The sequence below is a fragment of the Temnothorax longispinosus genome, chromosome 9 (assembly GCF_030848805.1).
Source record: "Temnothorax longispinosus isolate EJ_2023e chromosome 9, Tlon_JGU_v1, whole genome shotgun sequence".
NCBI classification, from domain to species: Eukaryota; Metazoa; Arthropoda; class Insecta; order Hymenoptera; family Formicidae; genus Temnothorax; species Temnothorax longispinosus.
Genome location: NC_092366.1, coordinates 11,501,536 through 11,522,124, shown reverse-complemented (window position 1 = coordinate 11,522,124; position 20,589 = coordinate 11,501,536). Strand labels below are relative to the sequence as shown.

At 36.1% G+C, this 20,589-nt stretch overlaps 2 protein-coding genes and 1 long non-coding RNA gene across 4 annotated transcripts in view; 1 reads left to right on the top strand and 2 right to left on the bottom strand.

The window, feature by feature from the left end:
* The window catches only part of LOC139819413 (FAD synthase), a 233,604-nt gene that overhangs the window by 150,496 nt on the left and 62,519 nt on the right, over positions 1-20,589 (bottom strand). The gene's annotated exons all lie outside the window — the stretch shown is intronic.
* LOC139819412 (uncharacterized) lies at positions 329-3,117 on the bottom strand. Of its 2 annotated transcripts, XM_071788729.1 has the most exons (5): positions 2,889-3,117; positions 2,289-2,801; positions 1,701-2,222; positions 604-1,383; positions 334-522 (listed from the first exon to the last, which is right to left on the bottom strand). In XM_071788729.1, the coding sequence occupies exons 1-5, from the start codon at positions 3,108-3,110 to the stop codon at positions 349-351; spliced, it is 2,211 nt and encodes a 736-aa protein (XP_071644830.1). In that variant the 5' UTR covers positions 3,111-3,117; the 3' UTR covers positions 334-348. The 2 variants fall into 2 exon arrangements, with proteins under 2 accessions (XP_071644829.1, XP_071644830.1); XM_071788728.1 differs by having other exon boundaries at positions 329-1,383.
* Positions 3,221-4,717, top strand: LOC139819423 (uncharacterized). The gene is made up of 2 exons (XR_011733726.1): positions 3,221-3,774; positions 3,853-4,717. It is a non-coding gene; the product is annotated as an uncharacterized lncRNA (long non-coding RNA).

The window sequence follows — 20,589 nt, the reverse complement described above, 5'->3', positions numbered from 1 at the left end:
ATGAAATAACGTAGAAAAATAAGTACCTTTAAATCTGAGCTACCAATTTTGATACCTTCTTTCGAGAATTTTTGATTTAAGGCATCGAAAAGCTGATTAATTTTTTTCGTAAATGAAATAGTGGCTTCACAGCCAATAAAATCAGGGTGGTTTCTAACAAGATAGCTTTTTAACCATCACCAACAGTGTTACTGAAAACCTAATAGATAGAAGGAATTTTAATTGAAGCCATAGAATAATGCAGCACATACTGATAAAACAGTCTTCTTATGTCAATACCCGGAATGTGCGCCCGTTGTTCGTATATGCACAAGTGGGTACCAGGGTACCCGGGTATTGACATAAGGGTTAATGAAAAATCAAATGTACTTGAGTTGCAAAAGATACCCGCATTTTCGCGGTATTTGTAGGGTTAATGTGATTTTCTGTTAACTTGGGACAAAGTCTGAGATTTGCAGGAAGTTTTTTATCCTCCTTAAATAAATTTTGATAAAATCTCCACTCAACTTCTTGTCCATTTATCTGAGAAATAGATTTAAAAAATATTGAAACATAAAATATTAGAGAAAATATTAGAGAAAAATTCATGATAGTAATGAATACCTTAAATTTTTTTTTATTAAAAAGATTATTCCGTATACACTTTATAAGATGAGGAGCATCTGAAAAAGCATACACAACTCGAGAATCGTCGACAGGGTTTTGAAAAAAGTATTTTGGAGGTGTAACTGTCCCTTCTTTTTCATTTATCTTCAGCTTTCCACTTATGCCTAACTTAGTCCATAGCTTTCTATTAGTTGACGCCCCATCACAGATTATACCATGAACTTTTCCACCAGCTTTTTCAACTTCAACGATCGCTTTTAATACCAATCCGGCCAATGCATCTCCGGATGTTGCACCTTTACATGCAAACATTCCGATAGGTTGATGGAATGCATGCTTTACCGATGAAAACATGAATACTAAAGCATGATCGGCTTGTACCATAGCATTCGGAACATCAGGACAATTTTCCGTGCCAAAATCAATCAAACCATCGAATTTCATATTTTTTACGTTGATTTCAAGACTCGCTCTCAGTTGTATCTCATCAAATGTTAAAATTCCATGTCGAGCATCTTCTGGAAGTTTCCCCAATTTTATTTTAAATAAAGTGAAAAACTTCTCATCAAAACCACACCCTGTATTAGAACTACGAAGGTATCTGCAGATAGTTGACTTAGAAGGTAGTGGAAGAATTTTATTTTCTCTAAGCATGTTGTACGTTGCCGTACTCCGAATGTGTAAGAGTAAACATGTTAGCATCCATTCGTTACTGTATCTATTATTTGTAGAAGATTTTTTTCGTGCAGTTGAAATGCATTCTCTAATCAATACAACCTAAAAAAGGAAGAAAGCGGCACAATACAAGTGGCATGCAAGAATAAATTTTTAATGAAATAAAGGGAAATGTGATGAAATAAAAACCATGCGAAAAAACCTTGCTAAAAAATTTATAAAATTATCAAATTATCAAATTTTTAAAATTATTTTACATCTGGAAACGCAGAAATATCTTGAGGTTCAGTAATTAAAAAGAAATTCTGAATATTTACAAATCATTAATATTGAAAATTCTTTATGAACATAATGTTGGAGGCTTTACAATTATATTTAATAATTTCATAAATAATAGAAACACAAATTTATCCGCTTACTTGTGGTTCTGGTAGATTCAGTTTTTCAATTTTTTTCTCCAAACTTTCTGTCTCAATTTCATCCATTTTCTTCTGCAATTCGTCTATATATTCTGTTATTTGCTTGATTTTTGTTTCTTTTCTTGTTAGCTTTCGAGCTCGCACTCGAGCTCTTCTGTAAAGTAATTGTACTTTGTTTTTTGTCGTTGGTGATAAGACAAGTCGTTTTTTAGAAGTACGTTGGCGATCAATATGCTGTGCAAATATTTTGTGTAAAGATACACAGTACTGACATACACTGCCCTTCGTTACAACAGTTGGACAATAGTTATGTCTCCATTTGTTATTTTCATCTTTATATGCACACTGAGGATGTATTTTCTTAAATGTTGCTACTTTCGGGCCACCAGGACATACTATCATCTTATCTACTTCTATTAATAAATTTTCCAAATCCTCTTGACATTTGAGATCACTTATACATTCGACAATATTCTTTTGGCCTATGAATATTTTTACATAAAGTTGATCATCCAAGATTACCTATTGAAAAAGTTAAATTGTTTTTATTAAAGATATTTTTGTTTATTTAAAAAATTTAGACCTCACCTTTTTAGTATAAACTGGAACTTTGTTCTCCCCACGCGTCGGTGTTGATGCAAGTTCTAATTCTGAAAAGACTAGTATTGGAGGTTCCAATGATTTGTGAAAGTTCCATTTTGCCCCAGGTTGGTTAATATGGATTTCGTTGGCACATATTTGTTGAAAGAGAAATTTAGAACCATTTAGATCATTTTTATTAATTGTGTTGCAAAGATTAATGGTTGATTTAATAACTTCATTCGATGTAATTAAATGTAATTTGCTATCACTGGTTACTGGCGTATCTTTTTCAGTGTCAATGGCAAATTCATTGGTATCTGATTGTGATTTTGTATTCTGTAAGACTGTAAAATTTGTAGGGAGAGTTGAAAATTTTGATATGTTTTGTAATTCTTCTGTCAGGTCCTGAGATTCTTCTATTACTGCACTGGTATCATATTTGGCTAATTTCATCGGAGGCTCATCAGAATTCAGAATTGGCATTGCTCCTTTGATAAGTGATTTCTTTGAAAAGCGTTGCTAAAACCATGCATATATGATACTGAGTATCGGTTTATATAACAGTTTCTGAAGATTTATTTGAATAATACATTTAAAGAAACTTACCTGAAAAATAATTTTCCCATCTTCAGCGATAATTTTTTCCGATTTTATATCATTTTGATTGAAATGTTTTTCACAAACACAGGATTTTTCATTCAAAGCACAACCTAACCTTTCCGACCACACTTGAATATTATTTTTGGGCACCGAAAAAATAGTAATTTTTTCGTGTTCATGACGTCGATGACCACTTTTACAATGCGAAACTGCACATTTTCGACCCATCTTGTTTGAATAAAAAATTCAATAATTAACGGAAAACGATCTACAAACAAGGTTAGTGACCTTTACCATCTGTACTGGTTGGGCCACGGTGTGAACGTGAACTGTTCGTGGTGCATACCCACACAAATACCTAATGTCCGTGTGGCCTACGTACGGCTAGCGCTGCTGGCGGATTTTTGTGACAACTCTTCAGTAAGTGCGTCAAGCTCTCACAGTAGAGAGATAGGCCGTGACATCACCTTCCTTTCTTACACCGTGGGCTCAACTAACTCCGCAAAATTATATGTAAAAGAAGTCCATATCGCTTATTTCCATATGTATTTACAAGAGTATTACAGTCAAAAGGCAGTTGATTCCCTCTAGACTAATTACACATGTAAGCTAGCCCTAAGGTTAAAAGTTCCTAGGACTATATGAGTTACTCATCTGAGTGTATACACACAGTATAAAACGTTAGCAATTTAAGTTAGCCATCTAGCAATGTACGACCAGTGTTCGAAGATCGCTCGCGCACGTCAGAACGCAATCTAGCTATAATAATCGCGAATATAATAATAAATCTTAAACTATCATTAACCATTTACCGTGTACATAGAGTAATAGGATATACAAAGGGGTGAATAAGAAATAGTGTGTGTGAGTCAAGGTACAATTATATGCACAGGTGCGAAAAAAGGTCCAACTATAGCATGTATTGTTATTAATAAGAATTCATTTATTTGTTTATTTCTTCTCATTCCAGTGTCCTGAAATAAATACTATATTACAGGACTGCGCATCTCAGCGTATCCATACTAAGCATACCTCAAGAGGTTATGTAATTCCTTATGACTTGTAATAAATTGTTTATTTAACATGTTCATACACGCTGAGTACACACGTCGGACCTCATCGCATCTATACAGACACTCACGATATAAATAACTATACGTTGCAAATTAGGTATAAATCAGAAAAATAATGTATGAACATGTTCACTATACTAATCGTTGCGAGGCAATAGTAAAGTATATTACTTTAATTTTGTATATTTAATCATAATCTATCCATATATTTATTGTTAGAGAGAAGCTTGGTATTGTTCCCATAGTACTTGAAAACTGTAACATATAACCCATAAATCCAGTACATCAGGTCACAGGGATTATCATATGATGGTATTACGTGTTTATAACCACTTTATATATCCAACGCATATGATGCATAAAAGCGTTAGATTTTATTGCCATTATCATTACGATACTTTATCAATCGTTAATACTATGGTCCCGCAAGAGACAGTTTAGGACTCCTTGCAAATAATGTGTCAAAATGGTATATAGTATATATGCAATATCCAGGTACATCAGTATAAACATAATATTAAATAATTATTTATTTATTTGCAACGCATGTAAATAAGACAGAACAGAGATACAGCTGTAAAAAAAAACAACCACAATAAAACGAGAACATTTAACAATTGCTATATGTGAAGAACAAAGTTTATAACCACATAATTATATTAAACTCGTATATCGATAACCGGGTAAACACGGGAACCTCTCGCAAAGACAAAGACGATATCAGAGACGCGAGTCGAACAATAAAGCGCAAAAAGAACAGAACATACCCGCATGATTAATACTAGGTTAATGCATGTAATAAATCTATGAGTAAGCCGGATTGTACGCGGGTATTTCTCACAGTCCCCGAAACGCTCATCGCACAACCCCGGGGCGCGAATACCATGCTAATATGTTCCAGCGAGGAACATAATTGTACAGATAAATCGGCACTCCAAAGGCCGTGCATATATATCCTCCATGAGTCTCAAGTACGAGAGTCGGCCATTTTTAGGCTCACGACACTTTCGTCGAGACGATGTTACAGCCGCCATTCGCGAATACGCGTTCTGATGCAACGGCAGCCGATAAAGGCCCGTGGGATACCGAGCAGATCCGCCATTATGCGATAGGCAGATTGCCATGTGAAACATATCGGCAATGGTAGCTAACAAAAACGCAGGAGACGGTATCTCACACTCATACGAAAAGACTCACCGCAGTTAATAATATTATCTAACATCCAACATCTTATAGTAAATTCATCCCTCTTAGGTTATATATGCTTCCTTCTATTACGCTAGAGTCCAGTAAGATATCCCTTCATCTAATGATAGGCAGAGCCATGTCTCTCGTATCGTTGCCAAAGTGGACATCTTGTCGAATACGGATGTGGCACCAAAGTTAATTATTGAATTTTCAATGAAATTCTTTGTAAGACCATGATAATATACGTATGGGAAAGTGCACAAACACAGGCAGGAGCGTCACTTTGATCAATTTACTATGATATCCTTCGGATTGTCGATATATTTAATCACTGAATGTCACAACGGGTGTGGCCGCATGGTATTGTAAAATTATTAATATCTTAATAATCCTGATATAATCCATGAGGAATGATATATAAATCAAAGCAGAAATGAAGCACAAGGCTCCATATAACAATATTTAATAGAAAAGGGCATTGAAATCACATTTTCAGGACCTCATAATCTTCACGTATTCGAGTGCCGCGAGACGGACGGGTGTAGCCATGTAAGATATAAATTCACTGATATATTAACAATCCCAATAGATTTTAAGATAAATTATATATCAATCGGGCCAGAAACCCGGCGTAAACAATCACGTAGCAATAACTTAAAGAAAAACGAGGTTTCAAAAACACTTTTATGCTACTTATATGGAGCTGCCGAGGGACACGTCCGGCGTCCGTCCCGCTCGACGCCCAGCGCCTCCTCCGCACAAATGAGCTGTACACCCGCTATCCAGGATCCAACCACGTAACTTCGTAGGGTGGCTCGAAATCTAATGACTCCCATGAAAAACAGTATGACAAGCCAAGTATGAATCATTCACAGCATGGGCACTTGGCTTATTTGTAGGTATTACAATGTTCTTCTTAGACTTATCAGGCATTTCAGAGCTATTACAGGTTGGACAACTTGGAAACTTGTAGCCAAGCAAACCACATTTGTGATAGTGAATTCCGCTTGATTTATTCTTTGAGTCTTTATCTTTATTACCGACAGATAACTGATTTCTCACTTTCTTCCGTTTCGGACGAGGTTTCACTCCTTGCTTTACTGCCAGTCCTCCAACGACATTACCGACAGATGACTGAGCTCGAACATCATACTCCTCTAGTATCTTAACCTTAAGAGCATCAACAGGCGGAAGCTCGTATCGTGACTCAATAGCGACCCTGAAGTTGTCAAATGTAGGTGGCAAGCTGTACAAAAGCATTATGGATAGTAAATCACCATTTATTTTGACCTCCATGGCAGATAACTTATCGACAGCATCAAAGAATTTGGCCATGTGGTCCCTGATATCCTCGCCATCAGATATACGTTGCAGAATTAGCTGCTTAAGAAGTGTTGCTTTTCTGGCTGGACCTCGAGACGCATAAATAGATTCTAATTTAAGCCAAACCTCGCGAGAAGTTTCCAAATTGCGTACCTGAGGAAGTTGAGAAGGATGGATCGATAATATTAACTCCGATCTTGCTTTCCTGTCAGCTTTCTTCCACATTCCTCGAGCCACCGCATTGGCTGAAACAGCTGCCGTATCCGCATTTGGAGCTACTACTGGAAGAACCGTATCACCGTTGACATACTCCCACAAGTCACCTTTTATCAACAATGTCTCAATCTGCATCCTCCATGTGTCATAATTATCCTTTGATAAAGGCTCGATTCGAGTCCCGTTAACCCATTGGCTGTGTAAGAGAATTTTATTATTTGGGCCAAAAGTGTGTTGAAAAAAAAGTTCATCGGAATATTATGAAACTTGATACCCTTATGTTTTTTGGGTCTCTGAATCCGAATATGATGTCAGATTTACAAAATTCAAAATGGCGGGTCCAATATGGCGGATCAAAATTTAAAAAAATAGACGGAATTTTATTATTATTTTGAATTTTGAAAATCTGACTTCATATTCAGATTCAGAGACCCAAAAAACATAAGGGTACCAAATTTCATGAAAATCAGATCTTTTTTTGTAATTTTGATCCGCCATATTGGATCCGCCATTTTGAATTTTGTACATCTGATTTCGGATTCGTAATCAGCGACCCCAGAAACCCCCGAGTAACAAGTTTCAAGCAAATTCAGAAAGTTTTACTTTTTTTTTCTACGTTGCGGCTATAGCCGTCATACACACTCTTGGCCACTTTTATTTTTGCGGCTATAGCCGTCATACACAGTCAACGGGTTAATCGTAACACCAGACATGTCTCAGTTAATATAACTCAACACGTGGTGACTTTAACCTCGAAATCGAAGATCGCTTTAACTTCCCAAAATAAACGCTCCTGGGCCCATAACCTCGAGAATTCCAGTAGTTATTGAAAGTGGTTTCAAAGGTATATGACAAACCTCGAGATGCGTGTTTAAATGCACGATGCCTGTTTATTAATTGATTCACGAGACAGAAGTAAGGCTTTTATCGTGTCGAGTCGATGGTCGAATACAGGCATGTGATGTAAAGGCATGTACTCTTAGAGAGTCGTGTGAATGCTACATAGTATATGATCAATATGGTAGAACAATATGGTGGATCAATATGGTGGATCAATAAGCAAAAAAATTGAATATCTTAAAGATATATGTACACTTGAGTACATATTAAAAGTAGTTGCATAACAATTATTTTTTAAAGCAATATATATTTTCTTTGTAAATGCGCAATTTAAAGATTTCATATCTTTTTTGAAATACATGTCACTTGGGTTGAGTTAGGTAACGTAATTTTGTGATATAATTTTGTTAAGGAGAAATAAAGCTACCATTTAAGTTAATTAATTTAAGTTAAATTTTTGAATTTACAAAATACATTGCGCGTATACTTGGCGTTTTTTTTTACCTTTTTGAAAAAAGGTAATTTTGTACTGATATCACGCATTTTGTAGTGTTAAGCAGGGATCGGCAAAAAAGTTTTTATTTTTTATTTTTTTATTTTTTACGAAATTAGCAATAACAACAAATTAAATTTTTATTGAATTAGCAAATTAATAATAGTGTCAAAAATTACTAATTACATAAAAATTAATAATATTTAGGTAAAAGTAAATTACAGATTACTTAAAGAATTGGTAATTTGTTAGAGAAAAAATTTTAGTTCGTGAAAGTTAGTATTTAGGTGAAAATGAATTAATATCTTTTGCAAATTGGTAATTAGTAGAAATAAATTCTTTATTATTAAAATAATTAATAGTTTGTCAAAAATAAATTATTATTTATTTAAAAATTATTAATTAGTCAAAATTAATTATTAATTTTTTTAATAATAAATAAATAGGAAAATTACTTATTTTAAAAATTATTAATTGGTTGAATATAAATAATTTAATTATGGCAGTTAAAGGTGGTTTAAAAAATAATTAGGGGAGACCGGCAAACTCGACACCGGGGCAAACTTGACACTAGGCTTTTTGCCAATTTAAGTCTATCGTAAAAACTTGCCTTTCCTACTATAAATGCGTCTTTATGCGCCAGTATTATCAACAGAATTTGGTGACATTTTGAGTTATGGTGTAATTTTCAGCGCGACATAAGCGTTTTTGATGGTGAAAAGTAATTTTTTTGATCTTTCGAAAATTTCCATTCTTTCATCGAGTTTTACTCTTACGAACCTATATGTAAGTGATTTTGATGGGAAATTTGATGCTCTATACGAATCCGATAATAGTTTTTGCATATTTTAAAAATTGTCATGTTTTTGGAGTGACAAAAGTGAAAAACGAGGTTCAGGACAAAGTCGACACCACGCCGTTTCATCGGCTCCCAATAACAAACGATGCTTGTCATGCAGCCATATAGCTCATGACAGTCATGACAAATGTGTGTGCACGTCCGATCGCGAATTTACTTGTATAAATTGTTTTTCAGACATGTGTTTAGATGAAAATAATTGAAAGTTCAACAAGTTTTGTTCTCATTATTTCCAATGATTGTTTTACTTAATTCCGAATTTTTGTATTTTTCAAATACACGATAAACAATGTATTTTCAGTTTTAGACAATAAAAAATAAGTTCCAGATTAAATTGTGTCGATCAGGCAAAGTGTCGATTTTATCTTGGTATTTTTTAATTTAAAAATTTGTCTTCACGTTACTTTTCTTTTCCTGGGGGCAAAACTAAGCGAAATACAGCAAAACTTCCTTAAGCAATTTTGTATCTGAAGGAACACTCTTTAAATGTGTACCATTGAATTTGCTTGAAAATTTTAATTAATTGTTGAAAATTGCCTTTGAAAAAATTGTGTCGAGTTTGCCCCAGTCTTCCCTATCTATGTATTAATTTATTGTAAGACTAATTATTTATTATTGAAAAAATTAGTAATCATTTTCCACTAATTATTAATTTTCAAATAAGTAGTAATTCATTTTTGACAAATGGCTATTAATTATCTTAATAATAAACAATTTATTTCTGCTAATTACCAATGGCAAAAAGAAATTAATTCATTTTTGCTTAAATACTAATTTTCACTAGTAACTAGACAATTTTCTCTGACAAATTGCCAATTTTTTAAGTAATACGTAATTCACTTCTACCTAAATATTATTAATTTTTACGTAAATAGTAATTTTTTGTAATTAATAATTAAACATTGGATTTTTTTATAAGCAGATTGGTGGAAGAGAGCAATTAATAACTAAGATTATGTTATTTATAATGTTCAACATATTTATACCTAACATAAGTTGCAGTATAAAGATGTAAGGCATTATAAACAACATAATCTTAGTTCAATCAATCAATCTTTATTTCTCTCCCCTTCCGGGATTGGAAAGGCGTTTTTTTTTTCAGGAAAACGTTTCCAAAAACCTTTACACTTATACATTCAGTCATTAATCACATACATTTTACATGGCGTTTTACAGGGACGTACCCAACCCTTTACACATATACCCGTAACCCATTTTAATTCTATTCGAAACCTGGCCTTTGGGCGAGCTTACAATACTACTATTACCCTCCCTACCCCTTCCAGTGCCTTCCCTCCGGCCCTTCTTCCTGGTCCACTTCGTCCTCGTCCGGTCCATTAGTAGTTTTTCCTCCATCCTCTCCGCGATCTCGTCCTCTGCCGACCTCCTTGTCCTCCCACTTTCCTCCTCTCTCCTTTCCTTTTTCTTTTCCCTCTCTTTTCCTTCTTTGATCCTTTTCTCCACCGACTTGTCTTTATCTATCTTCACCTTCATTCTGCTTCCTTCTTTTCTCCTTGCTTCCAGTATCATTTATTTATTCCTTCTGTTTAGCCATCACTGTGCTCGCTTGCATTTTTCTCCTCTCCAAGTCCGCCATCCATTTCTCTCCTTCACCCTTGCTGCCTAGTATTCTTTTAATTCTTTCGCTAATTCCTTCCAATTCTTCCTTTTCTTCTCCTCTTGTGCACTATTCTAAAACATGCTCCCATGACTCTTCCTCCGCGCCACATATTCTGCAGCATGTTTTTTCCATTGGATCCCAGTATCTTCCACTTCTCATCTCATTTTCTAATCTGAATCTCGCTATCCTAATCATAGACTTTTCTTTCCCTTTTCTCTCCAGGTATTCCGGCCTCCTGTTTTCTGCTACCTCCTTGTACCATTTGTTGTACCTTGACTCTCTTATCCTTTTGTTTCTCTCTTGAATCTGAATGTCTTTGTCTCTTTTTGTTAAATCTTCAATGCTGCTCCATCCCTCCCCTCTTTTCCTTTTTATCTCCTTGACTGCATATTCTCTTTGCTCATAGAAACTCCTTCTTTCCTCTTCCCATTTTGATTTTTCCTTTCTGACCTTCTCTCTTATTTCCTTCCAGCACTCTCTTGCAATCTCGTTTCTTTCTCCTTTCTTCAATTTTTCTTTGTACTTTATCGCCCTTTTACCAGCACTTATTCTCATCTTGTCTCTCTTAGTTTCCTTTCTTAGCATATATCCGGGCGTGCTCCAGTCTAGGCCCATTGTCCACCTTATGTATCTTTCATGCATTCTTTCTATTTTCTTTCTCTCTTTCTATCCCCATATATCTGCTTCATACAAGGCTATGCTTGCTACCAATAAGTCGAATAGCTTTATCCTTCTTATCTAATCTCCTCCGAAAATTCTTTTTCGTATTCCCCAGACCTGTCTCATTGCTATCGCGGCTTTCCTTGCCTTACCTTACCTTAAATCTCATTACCTTTGTTTTCCCTACGTTCACTCTTAGCTTCTTTCTGTCAAAGTATTTTTCCAATCTTTTCAACATTCTCTTTATCTCCTCTTTATCCTCTGCTATAGCTACTATATCATCCGCGTATGCTAATGTCCAGAATTTTATTTTTCCTACTACTACACCTCTGTCTTGTCCCTTCCTCATTGTCTCCTCTATATCCGCCAGCAGAAGTATAAGAGCATAGCGCTCAGCATCCTTGCCTAACTCCTTTTACCGTCCAGAAGCATGGTCCATTTTCTCCCTTTACCCTCACTACGCATCTTGTCTCCTCGTATAGGTCTTCTATCCTTGCTCTCAGCTGTTTACTGATTTTTTCTCTTTTCATTACTTCCCATATTTTTTCTCTGTCCACGGAGTCGAATGCTGCTTTCAGGTCTATAAATGCTGCTACCAGCTTCCCTTTTTTCTTGCTCATAGCTCATAGCTCTTCCAATCACGTAGTTCAGTGCATATACATTTTCCATTGTTCCTTTCTTTTTTATAAATCCTGTCTGTGTTTCTGGTAGTATATCCCCTTTTCCTCTACCTTTTTCTCTAGCTTCTTAGCCAATATTGCTGCATATATTTTATAACTTGTGTTGATTAATGTCACCCCTCTGTAATCCTGCGTTTTTTTTTCTTCTCCTTTTTTTACTATCGGTATTATTATTCCTTCTTTCCAATCTCCTGCTATTTCTCCTGTCCTCCATGCTGTATCGCATATCTCCCATATTTTTTCCTTCAATCTCTCGCCTCCATAAATCCATACCTCATTTGGCAGTCCTGCAGCTTTCTTCTCTCTCATTTCTCTGATTACTTCTTCCACTTCCTCTCTCCTTATTCCCTCCTGCCCCTCTTTGCTCTTTACTCTTTCCTCTCCCTTCCTGTCTTTTTGACGCGGTTTTACCGTAACTCCCTCTAGTGACTCCATGCAGTGCTTGTTCCACTGCGTCTCCGTTATTTCTTCGTATACCTCTTTTCTGCTTTTCCTTTCTCTGTTTATAAATCTCCATATTTCTTTTTCATTGGTTGCTTCTCTCGCTTCTTTCATTATTTTTTCCTTTTCGGACTCTTTCTTCTCTTTTATTTTTTCCTCATATTCCTTTTTCTTTACTATGTACTTCTTTTTATCTACCTCTCCTTTTCTCCATTTCACCAGATTCTCACGCGTTTCTCTCCTTAGCTTTGCACATTCCCTATCCCACCACCCGTTTTTTTCTTTGCTCTCTGGTCTTCTCTTATTTCTTTCCATTCTGCGGCCCGCTTTACCGCTTTCTTTATTTCTTCCATTATTTCCTCTATGCTCGTACCTTCTATCTTCTCCTCTTTCATTCTTTCTTTGTAACTTTCCTTTTCTTCCTTCGACCAATTCATTATTCTTCTGACTCTTTTCTCCTCTTTTCCTCTCTCACTTCCTTTTACCCTTATTGTTATGGGCTAATGATCCGAGTTTATAGCCTCTCCAATCTTTATTTCCTCTGCTTTCTCCCAAATTTCTTGGTTTCCAATTACATAGTCTATTACCGACTCGCCCCTCTCTCCTGTAAATGTGAACTCGCCGTCAGTGTCTCCTTTTGTTCCGTTCAGTATTTCTAATCCTTCTTCCTCTATGAACTCCAGCAGCTTCCTTCTTTCCGTGTTAATTTCTTTATTCTTCGATTTTCTCCTTTCCTTCATTATCTCTGTTAATCCTTTTTTTCTCCAGTTCTTGCGTTAAAATACCTCTTTATTATTACTTGCTCCCCTAATCCTCCATCGTTTGTATAAATCCTTTATATACTTTATCTTCTTTTCAATATCGTTATTCACATATACCGTTATAATCCTCCATGTTCCCTCCTTTGTCCTTGCTATTCTTTCTACAATTCTTTCTTCTGCCCTCTCTTCCGTACCGGTTGCCGCCATTTCTTTCCTAACGCCTGTTATTATCCCTCCTCTTGCTCTTCCTTTCTTTTTTTCTTTTGTCGCTGGTTGGCATTTCCACACATATTTATCTGATAACGTTCTTTTAACTTTACACCAATCCTTTTGCTCGGTAGTCAGACAGAACGTCCAAAAAAAAATTTCCCACGACAGAACATCCCACGACATTATGTCCAAAAAAATAATATCCCCGTGACAAAATTTCCTGCGACAGGACGTCCACGCGAAACCAGGAGCCACATGGGTTCATAACTTTCCACGCGTGGAAAGCCTACGCATGTACTTTGAAGGCATACTATGTGTGTAGTTTAACCATAGTGGAGCCCCCCGCAAGGGGGCGGAACCTACCACCTCCATGCATACGCTATCCACGCGAACCGAGGTTCACGCACACCCCTCCGTGCTTTCGGGGGAGGTGCGGTAGTCCCGAAATAGTTCACGCATACACTTTCCACGCGAACCGAGGTTCACGCACACCCCCCCCCGTGTTTTCGGGGGAGGTGCGGTAGTCCCGAAATAGTTCACGCATACACTTTCCACGCGAACCGAGGTTCACGCACACCCCCCCCGTGCTTTCGGGGGAGGTGCGGTAGTCCCGAAATAGTTCACGCATACACTTTCCACGCGAACCGAGGTTCACGCACACCCCCCCCCCGTGCTTTCGGGGGAGATGCGGTAGTCCCGAAATAGTTCACGCATATACTTTCCACGCGAATCGAGGTTCACGCACATCCCCCCCCGTGCTTTCGGGGGAGGTGCGGTAGTCCCGAAATAGTTCACGCATACACTTTCCACGCGAACCGAGGTTCACGCACACCCCCCCCCCGTGCTTTCGGGGGAGATGCGGTAGTCCCGAAATAGTTCACGCATATACTTTCCACGCGAATCGAGGTTCACGCACATCCCCCCCCGTGCTTTCGGGGGAGGTGCGGTAGTCCCGAAATAGTTCACGCATACACTTTCCACGCGAACCGAGGTTCACGCATTAAATACTTTTAGTCATTTTGAGCAAAAGCGCTTTAATTGAGCCTTATTTCATCGAAATCGGAGAGGAGTGAGCTTTCCTTCAGATTTACTAAAATAGGAAAAAAAAATAGGTAGGGTGCATATTTTTCGGGCTCCCCCGATTGATTATCATTGTCGGAGTCACAACAAAGGTTTTTACCAAGGAAAAGGCCCTATTCTGAAAAATTACCTAAATTGGTAATGGTCATATATTAGTATGAACGCATGTACTAATGTAATACCGTAATAAAACCGACAATGACACAATTCATGTGCCGATTGTGTCGTGGGTGTTTTGTCGTGGGAAGTTTTGTCACGGGGATATTATTTTTTTGGACATATTGTCGCGGGATGTTCTGTCGTGGGATATTTTTTTTTGGACGTTCTGTCATGGATCCCTTTTGCTCTATCCACGTTTCTAGCATAGCTATTAACATAATCTTAGTTATTAATTGCTTCTTTCCGGCAATCTGCATATAAAAAATCCGATATCTACTAATAACTAATTTTCTAATTCAATAAAACTTTAGGTAAATATGTAAGAATTGGAGAAGAAGAAGGATTAACAGAGATAATAAAGGAAAGGAGAAAATCGAAGAATAAAGAATTTATAACGGCACTCTCTCTCTCTAATTCTTTTGAAATTTTCAAATTTTGTGTATTTTGGATAGTAAAAAAGATTCTCAGAAGGAAAATTATCGCTCATATTCCGTTTGTTAATTAATTCATTAAAATACCATGATGTCGGTAAGTAAAGAAATAATAATTTATGAATATATATGTTGCTTTTTACTATTAGATTACATGCTTTTACAACTTTATTAAATTATATATTTTAAAAATAAAATTTTTGTTAAAGCATAGAATAGTAGAAAGCATAAATACAGAGTATTCTTTGCTTTAACCAAAAGCACAAACTGTTGTTTGCTTTAATTGTGATTCTTTAAACTAAAACATTTTTCGAATAAATTTGGGCCATGTATTCATATTATCGATTATATCTTGAATTGCAAGCAAGAACTATTATTAATTTGTTCTGTTGAATATAATATAGATATCAATCAGATACTATATTGAAGTTGTAAATAACATAATATAATATGATCTAATTGAAGTAAGAAGCGAAATATGTAATAATATTAAATTATCATTTCAATTATCATTTTCTTGACATCATGATATTTTAAGTATTGATTAGAAACAAACGGAACATGAGCGACGATTTTCCTTCTCAGAATCTTTTTTACTATATAAAATGTACTAAAAAGTAATTATAAGATACTTCGGAAAAATCTTTATTACGCGATAGTGCTGGTCACACGTGCATATAGATACAGATTACTTTCTCGTTCTCTTTAATTTTTACAACTTAAGACAGCATATACAATCCCATTTAAGATAAAACAAATCGGACGATGCAACGCGACGATGCAACGAAAACATGTCACCTTTTTGATCGTTTAGATTTTCGAAACTAATAATCGTAGAGTAATAAATAATAATTGACATCTCATTTTAAAGCTTAAGAAGTCCCATTTATGATAAAACAAGTCCGAACTCTCTATTTCTTACCTCTTCGATATAGTAGCGTTAGAAAGTTTAGCTAAATTTTATATAGATGCAACGAAAACATGTCACACTTTGAAAGTTTATATCTTCAAAACTAATAATTGTAGAGTAATAAATAAGGTGTCACTCGATAGCTTATAGAGTCCCATTTTCTCTCTAAAGTCTCTATAAAGTCTCTATAAAGTCTCCAAAAGGGGTTACCGATTTCTATCTTAACAAACATGTCATACTTTGAACATTTATATCTTCGAAACTAATAATCGTAGAGTAATAAATAAGGTGTCATTCGATAGCTTAGATAGTCTCATTTTCTCTCTAAAGTCTATAAAGTCTCCAAAAGGGGGTTATCGATTTCTATCTTAACAAATCTCCATAATTGCTCTAATTTTTGTTATATCTTCGAAACTAATAATCGTAGAGTAATAAATAAGGTGTCATTTGAAAGCTTATATAGTCCTATTAAGGTTGATATTGAATTTGTCGTCGATCGGTGAAGGGGATACCGATTTATACCTAAATAGAGTATAGAGTATAAGTTATACATGTATTCTTATATAGAAGGAAGGTTGGTATTGAATTTGGCGAAGATCGTTGAAGAAGTAACCGATTTTTTATTTAAAAAAGTATAAGTTATATATGTCATCTTATGTAGAGCATCATTAAAGGAAGGTTGGTATTGAATTTTCTGATGATCTGAAAAGAGGTTACCGATTTCTGCATTTAAAACTATAAAAAATTTGTTAATATAATAAATAAAATGTGCAAATTAGTAATTTTTTAACGATTGACGCCAAATTCAATACAGGATCCTAGTGTTAAGTATAAATTTCTTGCAGATATCGATAACCCCTTCCCCGATTCTCGCCAAAGTAAATCGGTTACCCCTTCAACAATCTTCGCCAAATTCAATACCAACCTTCCTTTAATAATGATATATAAGGATACATGTATAACTTATACTCTATACATGTATAGACTACACTAGGATACATGTATAACTTATACTCTATTTAAGGCTCCTCGGTAGTCACCGCGGCCATATTGGATTCTTACTATCGAGGCGAGGAAAACACCCAATTTTGTTGTGCATGCCATTTTCAAATAAAAAGACATTACAATAAAACATCACTATAGATCGTTTCAGAACACTTCCGAAATTGGCCGAAAACTACCCTTTTCCCTCGACAATAAACAAACAGCCATAAAACGAAGCCTAAACATACGGGAAAAACAGCCGTTTAACGACTATCGAAAGGAGGTGAAAACGTTCCTTCCGCATGCAAATCTTACTTTTTGGCCAATTTTACGACTTTCACGAATACGTTAAACGTTAGAGCACAAGCACAGAGCGAATAATAAAGAAATAGCACGCACAACAAAATAGGTTGTCAACATGTCACAAAGGACAGAATTCTCCATTGGAGAGAGTTCTGATTTCTGCCGCGACGCGCGACGGTACGTCGCCACCGTCAACGCAGAGTTCTCGGCTCAGGGACCAGGAGCCTTAAGCATAAATCGGTATTTCCTTCACCTTATTTTTATGAAACCAGTACTAAAATTTTTCTAGAAAACAAAACTAAATCTTTAAAAAAAATTTGGATGAGATGAAATTTTAGTAAACGCAGCATTGAATTTTGAAAAAGAACAGGACGTATTACAAAATATTTTAAAGGAAGAAAATCAAAATATAGAACTCAGCGATAAGAATAATGAAGAGGATTTACAAAATAATAAGCATGGTTTGGAAGATAAAATATTTAATTTTGCGCACACATCCACGCATACCCCTATATACACCCGCAAACACACACACACTATCACTCGCTCATTCACTCATTGACATACACAAATACGCTGTAAGAAGTAGAGGCGACGTGGATAGAAATAAATGTTTATTTTAAATGATATATAAAAACTAGCTGACTATTATTTTAATTTTTTTTAAATAAATTTATGTTTGAAAAAATCAAACAGGCACAGTAACAACTGTGCCGCAACAACGTAGAACTACGTCAACTGTCACTATTTTATGTTAAAGTATTCAGCGAAGGAAAGTAGACCTAGGGCTACGTCAACTGTCTTTGGCTGAATAATAGTGACGTAGCCCTATGTCTACTTTCCTTCGCTGAATACTTTAACATGAAATAGTGACAGTTGACGTAGTTCTACGATGAACTAGTTACAGTCAATGTTCTAGTTATATATGTTCTAAAATGACAGTTGACGTAGTTCTACGTTGTTGCGGCACAGTTGTTACTGTGCCTGTTTGTTTGTTCATCCTCCTCTTCCTCTGTAGCCTCTTTCGCCAGTTTATCTGCCATCTCATTTCCTGCTATCCCGACGTGTGCCGGGATCCATATGTAAAAAACTTTTCTTTTTTGCCTTTATCAGTCTGAAATGTCTCTCTCTAATTTCATTTATATATCTGTTTTTGTAGACATTCAAATGATTGTTACGTATGGCTTGTAGAACTGCCTTCGAATCCGTAAGTATAGCTATATCCCTGGGTCTTTCATCCGCTTCGTTCTCCATTAGTTCCAATGCCGCTTTCGCCGCAACTGCCTCGGCAGTGAACGTCGAACAATTCTTCGGGATGCTGATATTGTACGCCAGCTCCTGCTCCTCTATGACCACGCTAGTCTCTAATGACTTGCCTGTTTTTTTCTTAGAACCGCCTGTATAGATCACCGTGAATCCTTCTTCTAAGTCGTGCTTTTCTTTGATCTTCTCCAGAAGTTCTCTGTCTGTTACTTCTTTCTTCTTCTGGCAGTATCCTATACTTAAATCTATATTTATTTGTTTTGTCACCGTATTATAATCCATATCAAATATTTTGAATTTTCTTCTTGGTCCCATCTTCCTTTTACACCACTTTATTCTCCTCCATGCTTCTCCAATTATGCTTTTCTGATGTAGTGGTTGTCTGTATCTCGCATAGTCTTTATTTTGTGTTAGTTTCTCTATTTTTGTGCAGAGATCTTTTTCACCGTATACACTTATCTTATTTAAGAAATTTCTTGCTAATAATTTTTGGAGTGCTATTGCAACAGCATATTCTTAAGACAAAATCAAGTCAAAAAGTCCTCTATACCACTTTTTTCTCTGGCAAACAATCATCAAGATATCACAAGCTAAATATTGAAAAAGTTACCAAGTTTTCCTTGAATATCTCAAAAAGTATTAAGCAAATAAAAGAATTTTTTTAAACAAAAGTTGTTCAAATTAATTAATAGAGAAAGATGGTACAATAAAAAATAGGGGTTTTTATTTAAAAATTTTGACTTAGGCCCTATTGGGCATTTGGCTCAATACAGGCCCTGGATCCAAAATCCAATAAGATCGTCTATTGGCCCCCTTCAAACCTTTCAACTTTTATCTGAAACACTTTTCCAATAAACCAAGCCGTCAATTGACACTTAACGAAGATTAACACAATAACATATAAACGACACCCAATGATAAAGGGATCATGGCGACACTGATTAAATCGACATAGAACATTAAAGGTTAACACCCTGTTAACACCCAATCAACATCCAACGATGAGGATCAATCTCCAACCTACACTAAACATTGAGGTTTAATCCCCAACCTACACTTATCATTGAAAATAAACTCCCAATATACACTCATCATTGAGGATTAAACCCACAACTTACCTAAACCTTAATGGTCAACACTCAATCTACACCTAAATTTAAGTGTTGACACTTAACTTTGATGACAAACACTAAACTTACGCCCAAATTTGAGAGTTAACACACAAGTAAGCGTAAGTTTAGTGTTAACACTTTTGGGTGTTAACCATCAAAGTTGAGTATACTTTTTTATAAGGGTAGAGCTGTGTTGACTTTCATGCCCTTTGATTTTTTATTTAAATATACCCTCAATGAATTCGCTTTGCTTACTTTACCTTTTGTTTCTTGCACTTGCTTGTAGTAATCTAACTTACTGTCCAGCCATATTCCTAAAAACTTGGCCTTTTTTTGAGCACATATATTTTTGTATTTTGTATTTCTATACATGTATTATCACAGCATCCGTGTTTGGAAAATTGGACTAATACTGTTTTCTTAGGCTCTAATTGTAAACCTAGTTATTTCAGTTTCTCATTTATACTATTCATTGCCTTTTCTAATTTACGTTTATTTTCTCCTCTATTACTACTAATAAGGACTTGGTTAGTGGATGCGTGTGTGAGTGGATGCGGATTGCGAGCGTTGCGTGGGTGATTGCGAGCGACTGCGTTCACGGGTAGATTCGGAGTGTAGGATAGAAGGAGAGGGGAGGTAAACGGCGGAGGAGGCGACAGAAGTGGAGGGAAGTAGAGAGACGTAAGGGGTGAGAAGTAATTAAAGGGGTAAATAGACGACTAAGTGAGAGGTTAGGATAGAGGGACGAGGGGAAGGGCTAGGGATAGGGGATTTCGTGCGCTTTACATACGGCATAGGGCATAGAGTATATAGACGACATACGGCATAGAGTAGGGTGACAAGTGAGCGGTTGCGAGTAAGACCGAGTCCGCATGTAACGCGGCGGGCCCGTGCGTATTGTCAGGTGAGTTACAACATGCAGAAGGACGAGGAAAGAGGGAAAAAAGGATCGAGGAAAGATAAATTGATGGAGAGAGAGAGATCGAATTCAACTAGCATATTGGAATTTACGTATGATAAGAGGAAGAGGGACGAGCTAGAAAGACAGACAGCAGAGATATTCAAAAGGAGCAATATGATGGATGGAACACCACCTGGAG

Coding starts and splice junctions, on each gene's coding strand:
- LOC139819412 (XM_071788728.1), bottom strand. CDS start 3,110: ATGGGTCGAAAATGTGCAGTTTCGCATTGTAAAAGTGGTCATCGACGT. Junction 2,802..2,888: donor ATGGGAAAATTATTTTTCAG/GTAAGTTTCTTT, acceptor GCATGGTTTTAG/CAACGCTTTTCAAAGAAATC. Junction 2,223..2,288: donor TTCCAGTTTATACTAAAAAG/GTGAGGTCTAAA, acceptor CTTTTTCAATAG/GTAATCTTGGATGATCAACT.